This window comes from Stegodyphus dumicola, chromosome X1, assembly GCF_044657685.1.
Source record: "Stegodyphus dumicola isolate Sdum_Otavi_A_Nest chromosome X1, ASM4465768v1".
NCBI lineage: Eukaryota > Metazoa > Arthropoda > Arachnida > Araneae > Eresidae > Stegodyphus > Stegodyphus dumicola.
In genome coordinates, this window is record NC_140780.1 from 27,039,732 (window position 1) to 27,055,918 (window position 16,187).

The 16,187-nt window shown below is 30.4% G+C and overlaps 1 protein-coding gene across 1 annotated transcript; it reads left to right on the forward strand.

Annotated features, from left to right (window-relative positions):
• Nucleotides 1-5,419: 5,419 nt before the first annotated feature.
• On the forward strand, nucleotides 5,420-11,376 carry AIF (Apoptosis inducing factor). Its single transcript, XM_085808624.1, has one exon. The coding sequence runs from the start codon at nucleotides 5,525-5,527 to the stop codon at nucleotides 7,328-7,330; it is 1,806 nt and encodes a 601-aa protein (XP_085664750.1). The 5' UTR covers nucleotides 5,420-5,524; the 3' UTR covers nucleotides 7,331-11,376.
• Nucleotides 11,377-16,187: the final 4,811 nt, after the last annotated feature.

Consider the following 16,187-nt stretch of genomic DNA (forward strand, 5'->3'; position numbering starts at 1 on the left):
GTTGCATTTTCTTTACATTACATTTGTGACCACGGTACAACGTCTCAGAAATGTCGCATTGTGATGGGGATGTGAATGTCGTACGGATGTCACATACACGTCGCAGCAAACGTTTAATGTGACGACAAGAAATTCGCAGTCTTCCCCACTCTGACCTTTCTTGACCTTGCTCGAGTAATTCTTCTTTAATGGGAGGTATTCTCGCGAGCTGACCTCTCTCCCCCCGATTCATTGCTATGTGTTTCAGTAAACCTTTCTAAATAAATGATTCTTTTATACTAATAGCTTGCAATTTTAGTTATTTCTTTTTTATTAAAAATATTGACAGTTTTCAGCGTGTTTTTATTGATGTGGTACTTCGAAATCATTGAACTATATTCTGTGGTGAATGGATTCACATTCTACTGTATCTAGTGTGCCTAGAGACTGACGAAAGAGTTTGTTGTCTGTATAGCGTTTGTTTGTCTTTTAGGATTTTCGTGACCATTTTTTTAGTTCTGTTTACCGAGCACATCGTCTGTGCTACATTTTTAGGTAAGCGCTGTTTATTGTACAAAGAAGTGAATGATATCAGTAATAATTAATATGTAATAATAAAAGCGTAATTTAAATGCTATGAACAAAAAGAAATACTGGCAGTAGATTAACTTTTATTTGTATTATAAAAGAGTGCGGAAGCAAGGACCATTATCAAAAGTCATCTTATTTTTGTCTCACTGCTTAGAAATTTTAATTTAGGGAGTCAGGTTTATTTGATAGATATAATTCACTTTTTGTTGTTTTTAATGTTAAAAGATAAAGCGAAAACTTTTACTGCAGTACTTTCATCATGTTCAGCTATTTTTCGAAATTATTCTCAAGATAATTACTTACTTCCGTGCGTGGTACTTAGCACCGCATTATAAATGATGCAATACTTCCATAACCACGTTTTAGTTATATAGAACACGTTTTTTTTTTTTTTTTTTTTTAATTATTATAACTTTACAAATGGTGTATTATTTTAAAACACTGAACTTTCTACATGTTTCCTATATGTAAATTTCTGAGATTGGTTTTAAAATTTATTATATCAGATCTTTTCTTTTCTCAAATTATGTCGCACTTTTACGTATAATATATTTGTGTTGCTAAAGTAACTTAATTTCCTTATTAAGAGATTTAGTTAGAGAAAAATATTTCCTAGTTTAGGTCAAATTATTTGAATACGGCAAAATATACGAGGGTTGTCTACTGAAGAGAAGGGACACCTTTGTGGAGGACTTTCTAAGGAAACTAACTCGTATTCACTTTATATATTAAGAAAAACATGAAAACCTGTGCAAAAGTATTTGTTACTTGAGAGATTAAAAGAATATATTTATGGTATTATTTTTATAAATAGATACATAAATTGTTTAAATAATAACAATATAAAAATAAGAAAATCATATTTCATCTTTGCTTATATATGAAAGAAATTAAAACTTCACTTGTGACAAAAGAGTATAAATTAATAGTAATTTGTCTCTAAAAGTACAAGTTACTTCATGTTATAAAGAAACCGAATTTCAAATTGTATTTTAAGAAAATTTAATCTATTGCAAACAATTTTATAAATGTAATGAAAATTACTATTAATCGAAATGTATATTTAAGCTTCACCGATAAATTTTATTCGAAATAATAATTTTATTTTAAATTAATATATTTCACTTCTGCAAACAAGATATTTTATTTTGTTATTATAAACTTAAAAATTGCACCTAACCTTCTAATTACGCCTACTTTAATTATCTAAACTTATCGCATCTAGTTTTGCTTTAATGCATCATTTGCAGAAATAGACATTGAAAAGATACTAATTTCTGCAATCGTATTTGAAAAGCTTAGAAAAATTAAGAAAGGAATCTTTCATAAAGGAATTTAAAAATTTCATTGTGATAACTTGGAAATTCGCATATTATAAAACACTGATGAATTAAAGTAAAGTCTTTTCCAAACAGGGAAAGAAAAACTAATTTTAAGGTAAAATATAACTTCATAGAATTCTTTTTATTGGGACAGACTTCAGTTCTTTGTCACATTTAAATAAGCAAATAAATTTGTTTGCAAATTTCTTAACAGAAGGTCAATTCCTGGAGAGTCAATTGAAGGTTCTGAAACTCCGTATAATTGCGGTGCATTATACTGTGGGACAAACAAATATATTTTTTTAATGTAACAGGAGGAGTTTTATATTTTCGTTGTTTTTTAATTTTGACAAAAGTTGTAAAGTTATTCCTACAAAATTAAGTAGTGGAATTACTTTTAATTTTCATAAATACAGCCAATTTCAATTTGAAATTAAGTACATAACTGAAATTCAGTTTTAATTGCGTAGTTTCTAAAATGAAAGGCATAAACGTGTTTTCATATTTCACCTCACATTATGTTTTCATTTTGTTATATTAAAGAAATCAAATAATCTATTTCTCTTCAGTTGAAAGTATACTAAGGAAGTTTCTTTAATTCCCGTCTAGTGAAAAAACTATAACATCATTGTTAAAACATGTATTGATGCCTTTTTGACATTTTAACAGTTTGAAATCAAATGAAAACTTTTAAAGAAAGTCCAGTTTAATAAAAAGTGAAGTACCTTAAAGAAAGTAAAGCATCAGATTTTAATATCTGAAACTAATCTCATAACTGCTTCTCCTAAACATTTTTTATTACGTTCCAAATTCTTATACATACAGTATATGTGCCCCATTATTTTCAAATGCCTGCTTCACCCCCAAAACGGTACGGCTCTGTGTTGTACAGATTCATTTAGATTAAATTAATAACTTTTGAAAGTATGCATTGTAAAACATGATATCTTCATATTATTTAAATTAAATAAAAAACTGAATTGTGTTTATATTAAAGGAGAAGGATAGCAAGAATGCCTATATCTCATGTTACTTCATATTTACATCAAAACACATTTTCCGAATCCTCATCTTTGCTCTAAAAAATCGTATTAAAATAATTCTAAATGTCCTGATTTCATGGTCTGTTTGTAGAAATATGTGGATAGCAAAAAATCTTCATTGATTTTTCTTGCGCGCTTCTATAAAGTTCATGCATCTCTGGTATTTTTCTCGTCGATTATCCCTTCATTCTTAATAATAATATTTAAATTTATTTTCAATTATTATATATTAATTATTACTGCTTTCATTCAAGTCAATATACAATAAGTGTTTACTCCCCTTATGTGTTGATTAAATAAAGGAGCTTGTGTATTTTAATGCATAAACAGCCGAGTTTCATTCAGTTTACCGTATGAGCTACGAATAGTATTTAAGTATTGCTGTGAAGGTCATAGTATAGTGTATATTCTCAGAAGTGAGTAGTACAGATTTTCCGAAAGTCAGCTTTGGTAACAATAATTGTTTTATGAACTGGAATAATTAATTCATGCAAATTTGTTATGCTTTTACTCTATTTGTTAAGAGAACAGAAAAATGCGTTTAGGAAATGCTGAAATGTTTAAAACAAATGATTCACATTAATCATCAAATGAAACAAATTATACGATATTTTTACCTTAATAAAATTATTTAAATATATTGAAGCTGTGCAGTGTAAGACAGTTATTTTAAATTTATACCTTAAAAACCTCATAAAATTGTAATTTGTCAATGGAGTAATAATGGTGAAAAGAATGTCGGATTTGTATAGCTAATATAACTTAAGTATAAATATTTATTTCCTGTAATTTAGTTTCCATAACCACGTTTTCCAGCTACTGACTTTTGTACCTATAACAATTTGTTCAGTATTATAGACAGGGGCGTAGCTAGAGGGGGGCAAGAGGGGGCATCTGTCCCCGGGCGCAGAATCCAAGGGGCACCAAACTGATATTACGGCATTTTAGAATTAAATGTTTTCCATCCTTGGCAAGCAGTAGGGGGCGCGAAATCTTCAGTTGTCCCTGGGCGCTGAAAACCCTAGCTACGACTCTGATTATAGATTAAGCAACAAGTGGCTAATTTGGAAACGAAGATTGTAGTTAACTAATTTGGAATCTATGATTGTGTTGATTTATAAAAGCTTTTAATTCAAAACGAAACATTTCGTTATATAACAAGATAATAAATTAGGTAAATGTCCTGAAAAATATAGTACTAAAACAGTTTTTCTTTCATTCTGTTATCAAAATAATTTAGCTCTTTTTCTGTAAGGAAAGAAATTAAGGAAAAAAGAAATGAAGAACAAAAAACAGTATTAAAAGCCAAACTGTTAAAAAAGGTTATACAGATATGTAATAAACATAAATGGATTACAGTTGTATAACCTTAATAAGGTGAGATACAACCTCAGTAAGATGAATAAATTTCAAATGATTATATTGGATATTTTCAATTATTTAAAAAATTTCGAATATTGCGGATGTATTTTAATAACTTGAAAAGTATAATACCTTACTGGATCATTAAAACATTGTTGTAGTTACCTGTTCTCTAAAATAGGAGTTCATCACTCTAATCATTTAGAAAGTAATCCAGTATTGCGTGACATCCATTTACATCTTTACCGACATTATATTCTTGGCACTTTATTATGCTGCATTCATGTGACTCTATAGCTTTATATTAAGTCGAAATGAGTTGTTATATGAATGTCGCAGTGTGACTTCACAACAATATTACAGTGTAATTTCACAACAAAGTCGTAGCGTGACTTCACAGCAGTGTCACAATATGACTTCATCCAAGTCCCAATCTGACTTCACATCAACGTCGCAATGTAACGTCGAAAAAAGCGGACATTAAGCCATTCTTACAACGTTACTGCGACACTGAGGTCGTCACAATGCGACACGTTTGCAACGTTGCACCGACGTGCCGTGCTGTTGGAGGTCAGTTTGGTTTGCGGTTAGGGGCCATAAACAATAGTTATATTTATTAATACGCTTGTTATGTCTGTGATGTTCAAGATAAGTACAAATTCCCTCACTGGTTACGTTAGATTATAACTTACCTTAAAAAGTTAAAATGCATTTAAAGGTAACATGCATTTTACTCATTTCCAGAACTAATTACGAAAATGTTTAAAGACATATAGTTTTAATCTGAAACAATAATTACCGAATGTAACAGTGTATTTCGCCTTCACGTTTTTAAGTAACTTAACTGTTCGTGAATAATGGACGGGGAGGGGATTACCTGGTGTAATAAGTCATTTCTGAAGAAAATTTTATATGATGACTTCATGGCTGGAACGTTACATCATCGCTAACTGAGAGAACTCAGAATGGTAGAAAAAGCCCTTTAATCTCAAAACGTAAAATCTAATACATTATTATTTATTTTTTATCATAACTTACTTTAAGATTAAAAAAAGGAATTGGGAATATGTGTTGAAGGAAGATGCGACTATTTATGCATTTTTTATTTCCCGCTAAGTGGCAACAAGTCGTATATTTTTATCAACCGTGTAGTTTACCACCGGTACCAAGTTTTGAAATCTATACGATAAATCTTGACATTGTGCCGAAATAACTTTAAAAAAAAAAATGTTGGGACATCAGAAATTTATAAAAAGAAGTATTGAAACGTTTGTGACATCTGTATACTGTTATCGCTCGTTCAACACTTTTAACCGCACTCACCGAAGCAGATATTTACTTAATTCTACAAATGCAGCGAAGTTTCGCCCGTTTGTTAGGTTTCAAAGCAATAAAACTGAACAAAAGAAAAATATCCCTCTTATAATTGGTATAGCAGGTGCTGGTGGGGCGGCTGTATATGCTTATTTTGTGTTTAATAAGCGCCCTCCTTCCTCAGGACTTTCAGAGGTCGATGAAGATGACGAGAAACCATTTGTGTATGAAAATCTGAAAGAAGATCTTGTACTGCTAAATGACTTTGGACCAATACCATATTTGTTAATTGGAGCCGGAAGTGCTTCATTCACTGCCTTTAGAGCCATACGTACGAAAGATCCCACTGCGAAAGTGTTAATGATAGGAGAAGAAGCCTTCTTACCGTACATGCGACCACCGCTTTCTAAAGAAATGTGGTTTGATAACAAATCAGATGTGGCTCAGACGCTAACTTTTACTCAGTGGAATGGAAAAGATCGAAGCTTATTTTATGAATCACCGGATTATTATTTTTCAGTTAAAGAGCTGCTTGAAAACAAGAATGGTGGTGTGTCTGTTATACGAGGTACAAAAGTTGTTAAAGTTGACCCTGTTTCACAGAAGGTTTATTTACAAAATGGAGAAGCAATTTCTTACAAGAAATGTCTTATTGCTACCGGTTCGAAACCCAAAAATCTTCCTGTGTTTGAAAAGTCTGATGATGCAGTAAAAAAGCATGTTACCGTATTTAGAAATATTCGAGATTTCCAGAAATTAGACAAAATATCTAGAAGGATAAAATCGGTTGTAGTTGTTGGAGGTGGATTTTTAGGAAGTGAATTAGCTTGTGGACTTGCTAAAAGAGGCAAAAGCACAGGTTTGAAAGTGGTTCAACTTTTTCCAGAATCTGGAAATATGGGAAAGATCTTTCCAGAATATCTAAGTAAATGGACATCTAAGAAATTGCAGAATGAAGGTGTACAAATTATACCTGAAGTTACTATTAAATCTGTGTCAAATGAAGGAACAAAAGTACAGTTACACTTAAGTAATAATGAAATAATTACAGCTGATCATGTTGTAGTAGCTGTTGGAGCTGATCCAAACACTCAGATTGCGAAAGATTCAGGCCTTGAAATAGATGAAAATTATGGTGGTTTCTTAGTAAATGCAGAAATGGAGGCAAGGAAAAATCTGTGGATAGCTGGAGATGCATCATGCTTTTATGATATAAAATTGGGAAGACGTAGAGTTGAGCATCATGATCATGCAGTTGTAAGTGGTCGTTTAGCTGGTGAAAATATGACTGGAGCTGGCAAACCATACTTGCATCAATCAATGTTTTGGTCTGATTTAGGTCCAGAAATTGGTTATGAAGCTATCGGAATTGTAGATTCATCTCTGCCAACAGTTGGTGTTTTTGCAAAAGCAACTGAAGCAGACACTCCTAAATCTGTTGTTGATAGCACTGGAGAAAGTATTAGATCTGAAACTGAACAGAAGTTAGTGGATAAAAATAAATCATTTGAAAATGAAGTACCACGAGCACCAGAATCTGATGACAATTATGGAAAAGGTGTTATTTTTTATTTACGGGAAAATACAATTGTTGGAATTATTCTTTGGAATGTTTTCTCTAAAATGCCTATTGCAAGAAAAATTATCAGCGAATCAAAGACATACGATGATTTAACAGAAGTTGCTAAACTTTTTGAATTACATTCTGTAGAACAATAATGGTATTAATTAGTAAAGCATATTAGAATAAGGGTTTTTTTTTTTTTAACCTTCGATGTCTGAAATTGACGTGTTTGGGAAAAGGGTAAATATGTGCTTTCAGATGTGCATTTCTATTTTATAGGAAATAGTGTGCAATTTAATTATATGCAAATATGCAATCTTCTGTTTAGTGTGCTATTTCAAAACACCCTCCCAAGTAGTTAAAATTATCATAATTCCTTGACATGTACTTAAGAAGTATAGCATTCCATTTTAGCATTCTATATAGCTGTTTTTAAAAAATACTCCGAGATAGAAAAATACTCATTTACTGTATACTTGTTAAGTCTTATAAGTATATTGATTTTTGACTTTTTAGAGATATCTATTAGTATGTTAATTTGTTTAAGTTTCTTTTTCATTTATGTTCCTAATGAAATTTTTTAAAACCTTTAGCGATTAATTTAGTGTTTCTTTTTTCCATGTATAAAAAAAAAAAAAAAAAAATGTGTTTCAAAATTTAAAAAAAAAATTATATTACTGAATATTTATTACTAAACAGAAGCCTGTTATCTGCTTGGTAAATGCTTCTGTAAGCTTTATTGAGTTTAAATATCCAAAAAGAAAGTTATTCTTCCTCAGCTAAATCTATTAAAATGACCTGGTAAAATCCTAGTATACGGTGCAGCCTTGGCGCGATTTTGAAAATTATCGCCAACACCAAAAATGACCCAAAGAACGTCTATGTATATATTATACACTATCACTACATAGTACATACTATATAACTATGTATAACTATATACATTCTTTGAATGACCCGTTTACTACTCATCGTATATGTTTTATACTCATCGTTTTTACTGCTCATCATAAAGTCGCCAAAAGTAGCCAAATCTTGTATGCACCGGATACTAGGATTAAGCCAAATGACCTTTCTGGCTGAATAAGATGAAACTGGACAATATGTTAAAAATTCTTGATCTAAATATCTGGTTGTAACAAAAGTTTTCCGCCAAAAAACAATCTTAATAAAGTTAGGAAAAAAATAAAAGAAGTACCTTTTAGTGCGGGTAGTAATCACCATCCAAATCTATGATTGGAACTACTCTTATATGCGCCCTCAGGTTGCCAGATGCGGCAACAAATTTCTCGCCAAGCATTTTTGGCAAGAATCTCCATGGTGCCATATTACTATCTAAATTTTTGTCTACATTTTGAGCTTTAAGCCTAAAATATCTCCAAAAACACAGTTTTCGCACAAGTAAAAACCATGTTTTGAATACACAATTTAAGCTAAAAATCTGAAACAAAAACAAAAAATTTAGATAGGAAAAATGTAAAGTTTCTAACCAAAAATATTTGACAAGAATCCATGTACACAGCGATATCTTTTAACTTAGAAAAACATCTACGAATTGCGCAATCTAGCCAGCAAAGGAATCTACGAACTATGCACATCTCGCTTTAATAAATTGACATAGCAACAATCAACAATAAATTTCAAAGAATACCATGTACACAGCATTCTGTTTAAACTTTAAAAAAAAAATCGACGAATTGCACAATCTAGGCATTGAGCACAAATCAACAAAATAAACTAACTGAAATAAATTAAATAATTCAAAAAACAACAATAACAACAGAAATTCATAATAAAAAAACAATGAACATAACATTCTACAAAATAAAAACAATAAAATAAAATGCACTTACCATAATGGATGCTTCTTTGGAACGTAGCTTTACGCTAATCTTTGGAATATGGTAACAGGTAGTTTGGCGACATTTTGGTAAGGCGATAAAGGTTGCTAGCTAGGATTTTAGCAGTGTACATGGATAAAGTCAAGAGTATGCGCAATGCCATTTTTGTGCAATTCTGGGATTTTTTTTTAAGGGAAAATAGGTCGACGTGTACATGGATGATACCGTGTATGTGCAATTCTTAAAAACGTGGCAAGCAGTTTGTGATTCTGCACTTTCTCCCAATTTCGCACCTAATCTTCATCATGATTAAGCACTTTTGTTCCATAAAAGTTCTAGCATAAGCGTAATTCGGCTAGCAGATTGTTGAAAAAAAAAAAAAAAAAATCCCTTTACTTCGTGAAAACAAAATGGTGTTCAAAAAAAAATTTGGAGATTGCTGTAGCAGGGTTGGTTGCCAAATTTTCGCCAAAAAATTGCCGAGTTACCATAATCCAAAGATTAACCTAGCTTTAACATGCCACCACGTACTCTCTATGGTATTTATATGACAGTCAGCCTAGCTATCCACAAAATTCATACTATGGAAGATTTAATTGACATGGTTTCTGAAGTGCTGATTTGTCATGTCATTAATTTTCAAACTTATCACTTTTCCTCTCCTACTGGTATTGCTGCAACAGCTGTGAAGAGAAGATCACTTATTTCTTTGACAAATAAATCATGTGGAGCAAAGATGCACAACCTTTGATCATTTAAATTGTAGAAAATTTTTATGCAGAGTGTGTACATTTTGTTTTAATGTATCCTATGTATTATTCATAACTAGAAGAAAAATTTGATGTTTTTAATTGCTAAATATAACTAATACTAATGTATATAAGGCAAACAATGCTCTTTTACAAATTTAGTATTTAAATATAACTAATAGAGAACATAGGGAAAAATATATGCTGTTCTGAAAATTTGGATTTAATCCTAGTATATGGTACACATGGAATTCGCCAACATTATGGTGAGCAGTAAACACGTTATTTTGTTGTTAGATTATTATTATTTACATGTTCTGCCTTAAGGCATTTCACAGAAGGGAGGGATGCCTTTGTGGATAGCTTTCTATAGAAAATTGGCTTGTATTAACGCATTACATATTAGGGGCGAAATGCCCGTGCAGCCAGCCCATTCATGGGATTCAAACCTCGGACCAAACTACCAGTGTTCAGTGACTTTACCACTCGGCCACTGGTGGACTTATTTTGGTGTTTGCAACTATTTTAAAAAAATCCCGCCAAGGCCGTACTGTATACTAGGATTTTACCAAAATTTGTATTTAATTTTTAACCTTTTATTTTGTTTATGCAATATATTAGGATTTTTTAAGGTAAAATACTTTTTTTTATTATTTTCTGGTTTATAAAAAGAGTGCACAACACTGAAATGCAGTATTATTTTTTCATAATTTGTATTTTTAGTCCAACTTCAGCTAGTGAACATCTGCAGCTGTGCTCTTTTGTAATAAAATTATATAATATCAATATATTGCTTGATTATTATGGTCACTGTTTTATTTGCTTATAGAAAAAATTTGCTTTTAGCTAATCACAAGCAAAGTATCAATTTTATCTAAACTTTTTCTCAAAACACTTATATGAGAAGATTTGTAAACCGAATCCAATTCTTCCTGTCACAGTCTTTCTGCATTACATTTATTACAGAATTGTGTATGTAAAAGTATTCTATTTTGAATCCACTTCTGCGTGAAAATCATTGTATAACTAATTTTTGAAAAAATGAATTATTTAAGAAGGTAACACACCACTTTTATTACAAAACATTTAGTGCACTTCCATATATGATCTTGTAATTCATGGATACTTTTAGTTGATAATCAGGCTGTTAAGTAGGGTAATGGAAGCAATAGTATGAATTTAACCTTGCAAATTCTGCCTTGAATTTTTATATCACATGCATTGTCTTTTTCAAAGGGTTGTAGAAAAGGAGGATATTTATATCAGATCGGAAGAAAATTTGATTTCATTCAATACTTCTATCGTACCAGGGAATGACAAACTAATTTTCTTGAAGTGATGCCATTTTACATTTCACAGTACTGGTGCTATATATCTGCCCATACAATCTTGTGATAAATCACAAGTGGTTCATCATTATAAATATTTAAAATTTTGAGGGGGGACAAACTTTTAAATAGGACGTTTTTGAGTTAGATATTTTTCTTTTATTTTCTGTAATATTATACTTCATGTTATTAAAATTAGTTGTTATGTGAAGAGAAAGAAAATATTAGAATAATTGTTTAACATTTAAAATATGAGAAATAAATAAAGAAATTATAAATTTGGTTTCAAGAGTGCTTTTAAAAGGCGTTGCTGGGCAGTTTGTATGCTTCAAGATAGTCTGATATTTCTAATTTTCTGTATCTTTTGTTTATTGGTTTAGGTACTTATGTATTAGCACAAACACCTTAGTAGAAGTCACCCAATTTTTTACTATGTACTAAACAGTGGCAGCCTTGCTAATAGAATCCTTCATTCAAGCAATGTCACCATTTTTATGTGCAGTCTTCTTTTATTCCAAGTTTCAATGGTTTTTATGAACAAATCTTTATATTTTTTGCCTTAAACTCAATTTCAAAATATACACTTGTGGAATTTGCCAGAATGGAAGAAATTAAGGTAAAATTTCTATAGGAGTATTTTGCAGAAAAATCACTAAAAGGAACATTGATGAGAAGTGTTTAATAGATAGTCAGTACACACAGTGCTAAAGTTACACACAGTGACAAGTTTGTGATGCTCTCTGATGTATTTTAGAGTGAAAACAGAGATTGCTGTGTATGAAGGGAGAACAGTGGGGAAAAAAATGCTGAAATCTTTCACAAAAAATATAGTGTTTTGTTTTTTAATGTATCATTTAGTCATTATTTAGTAATTTAAATTTGTATTTTCAATTGATAAAGCATATATTCTTTCGATATGTTAATAATGTTTGCCAACTTAAGAAAAATGTTGATGTTTTGAGATCTTAAAAAAAGAAAAAAAATTGTGAAAATCATTAGCTTGCACCTGATAAATAAACTTACTGTTTCTTCTATAAATTAAAAAAAAATTACTGCTAAGTAGTGGCAATCTAAGTTATGCATATGTGCTAATTTTCAAGGCCCTTAAAGGTTAAAAGAAGTAATTTTTGGGATGTAAATAACAAATGGTGGTATTTAAACAGAATACTCACACATGCACTTTAGTACTACTTACTATAGAATTATAATGCTCATAAAAAAGGAGAATCTTAGGTTGTTCAAGGTATGTTTTATGCTAATATGTTAAGTACCCAAATGTCATAGGACTAGTATTTATGAGAAATTGTATTGATCCTAGTGATTAAGAGGAAGAGGAAATTAAATGTAAATACTGGCAGATTTAGTTAGTGTATTTCGTAAAAGTTATTAATGCACTGATATCTGAATGATTTCTGTTAATGTAAATCTGACTTATGTGCTCAATGAAGGCAGTGTGTTCAAAGCTATTATTTTGTAATGATTCAGTGCTTATTACATACCACTTGTGGAATTCAAACATTTAATGAACAAAAGTTTCCAAAATAAGTAGTTATATTAGTTACTGTGCACTAATAAATTATCTAGATGAGTGCTTCAATTCAATTTTAACTTCTGGTTCACAAAGCTAAAAATATTTTATGAACCATTTCTGCCAAACTAGCTGAATACAATGACTGCCTTGTGTTTAAAAGGAGTAGGAAAAATTAATGTTTTATTTATGTAGATTATTTTTAAGCTGTAAGTTTAAAATTAATCTACATAAATAAAACATTAATTTTGTATATTATTTTTAACAGTAGTTTTGATCTTTATTGGCAGAATAGTAAATAAATAGGGAAAAATTAAAACAAAATCCAAGATCTATGGAAATGAAAGGTGAACTCACTTGAGGTAAGCAAATGATAATATGTTTTTGCACTCCACTGGCTGTCACATCACTGCAGTTTTGTGCCTCATGAAAAATACATAAGCATTGATCTAGGCTGAATGTTATTTTTTATGCATTCGTAAAAATTCATTTGCCTTTTCTCTGTCACAGGTATTGAATTCATTGTAGCATAATGGTTGGAATATATCTATCATGAAATATAAGTTGAGGTATTGTATGCAAATGAATGTGATAATTAATGCCTGAAAATTTGTCACTTATATAAATATATATTTTAGAGTATATTTCATAAATTTTAATAAACTGACATATAATTTATGCTATTTTTTTTCTTTTATATACAGCATATAATAAGACATATTTTCCTTAATAGGCAGTTTAGTTATTTTGTACGAATGCATGTTTTGATTTTCTTGGGTAATGCAAGCACCTTGTATGCCTTTATTAATTTCCCCTCAGACTTTTACAATAATATAGTAATGTTAAGCAATTCTTTGCTACTTTATATAATTTTGATTTAATTTTTTAAAGAACATGTAAGGATTCCAGGAATGTTTGGTGCATATTGATACATAACGTATTAAAGATATGCCTTATTTTGGTCCCTATATAAATTAAACCTTCTTGTGGCAACCACTTCCCTAAATGACAGTCTGTAAAAGTGACCAGAGAGTATTAATATTGAGTGCCATCATCAGATTACCATTTCTGCAGAAAATCAAATTTTTTCATAACTATGGGTAGTCCTCTTGGAGCAAGTTCTCTGTATGTTTGAGGTAATTGATCATTTAACTGATGTGGAACATTGAAATATATTATAATGCAAGCATACTTTCTTGGTTATTTCCATTTATTTATGATGAACTGTTTGTAGTGTAAAACGTTTTAGTACTTTTCTGCCAGTGGGATGCCACTTTTCACCAAACAAACATTGACATTAATAACTAGATAGTGGCAACTTTAGTATTACATAAAACTTCTTAACAGTAATGATTATTTTTTTTAAATCAGAAAACATAATATATATATATATATATATACACAAAATAGGTTTTACCAAATTAATTTCAGGTTGCACACAAAACACATTAACAAACACAAAACTGGCAGTTTTATTTAACATTGCTGAAAACTTTTGTGTCTTTTCATGTGATTGCCACAATGTGAGTTTGACTAAATAGAAATTTAGAGGATGGCAGCCTGTGTCACACTGTTTATTTTGTCATTTTGTATGTGGCATCTGATATCAGGGTCAATGAAGTTGTGATTAACTTGCAGGTATTCATGTCTAGCAGCTGCCAATTCATTCACTGAAGCAACTGAAAATCTGGGAGAGAAAATTTCTGAACTGATGTTCATTTTTCCCACATTTCTGCGATGATGCCATTGCACAACGATTCATGAAGCAGGCTACCATATTTAGTGACTGGCACCTCATTAAGAGAAAAATGCCTTTGTTTTTCATTTCTCTATAATGTTTTGTACATTAATTTTTCTTTTATAATCATTTAATGGTTTCTAGTATTTTAATTTGTATATATTTTTGTAATTTGCTATGAAAGCATATTTTTACAATATGTTCCACTAACATACTGAGCTGCATTATAAGAAGTCTTTTCCTATTTTACAACTTATGCATATAAACTTTAAGTATCGTAAAATTGTTACACACTTACCCTTTGTACTGTTTCATATTGCAACCTTATTTTTTTTAAACCTTAAGACTAGGTTAAATTTAATATGTTAAATTAAATATAACATAAGCTATTATGTGAACAAATTTTTCTTCCTTGTTTCTGAACTAACATGTTCAGCAGTCATTTCTATTACTATCTAAGATTTAATTTTCTGGAATAATAAAATGTGAAGCTGCAATGGATGGCAATCCAGGAAAGGGATTATAATGTTGATTTTGTTGCTATTTCTATCTGATTGTTTTCAGATAAGTTCATTTTGTGTGATTATTGAAGGATTCCTGGATGGCAATCCAGGAAAGGGATTATAATGTTGATTTTGTTGCTATTTCTATCTGATTGTTTTCAGATAAGTTCATTTTGTGTGATTATTGAAGGATTAAATTTATTCTCATTTTTTATATGCAGTATAAATTACATAATAGAGCTGTTGAATATAAAGAGTATGTTGTTGCATTTCCTTTCATAACGTGTACATTTTATTTGATCTCCCACTATGTTCATACTTCTGATTGCTGCTGTATTGATCACTCCAAGAAATTCTGTATAAAATATCCTTAAAACCTAGAAACTTTGAACTTCATATAATTTTTATTGTGGTTGGTTATTTGAATATAGAGCAGTAAACAAGATCTATTTGCCTAAGGGTAGGAAAGCCTTCATGGAGGACTTTCTAAGGAAAATTGAATTGTAGTCACACTACATATGAGAACGACCAACCATGCAGCTTGCCCGTTTGCCTAGAAAGTTTGAACCCAGGACAAACTACTAGTATTTAGCTTTTTAATTGCTCAGTCATTGGTGGGGCAATTTTTATTTTTATTTACTTTTAAATCATTAAATAGTATTTGGAGTTCATCTGAACAAAGACATGAAGCAAAAATTAAGGTTTCTGTCTGAAAAAAAAAGTACTGCAGAAATGCTTTAGCTGAAATAAGCCTTTTTCTAATCCATGTTAAATGTGGATATTAAGTTTATCAAACAAAAATGAACGTAGACAGTACATGTTACCATTTGATTTTGGTAATGAACTGACAAGATCAATATGTACTTCTCGGAAATCTTTCTGAATAGTCATCAAATATTGATTTAGTATTCTGGGATATTTTAGATTTTTGACATGGAACACAAAATTTTGCCCAATGCTGAACATCTTTCTTGATATTTTGACCAAATAAATTTTGAAGAGATTAATTTTATTGTTGGCCTTATTCCAGGATTTATCTGTGAAAATGATGAAATATTTTAATACGATAACTCTTAGTTAGATCAGGTTTAATATACTGTTGTTGAAGTATCACACCATAGGTGTTTTTTTTTTTTTTTTTTCCGAATTGCAAGGGAAAAACATTTAAAAGTTGAAATTATAGATTTCTGCAATGTTTAAAAGTTCATCATCTTGCTCTTGTGCTTCAGAAATTTAATCGTAATTAATTAACCCTTTGAGGAAGGTAATCTTTTAAGGTAATTTCTGACATGATGGGATACCGCGCCTCAGCGTAAATTTTCCTA

Bases quoted from the DNA above. Each gene is read 5' to 3' on its own strand.
- AIF (XM_085808624.1), top strand. From the start codon at position 5,525: ATGTTGGGACATCAGAAATTTATAAAAAGAAGTATTGAAACGTTTGTG.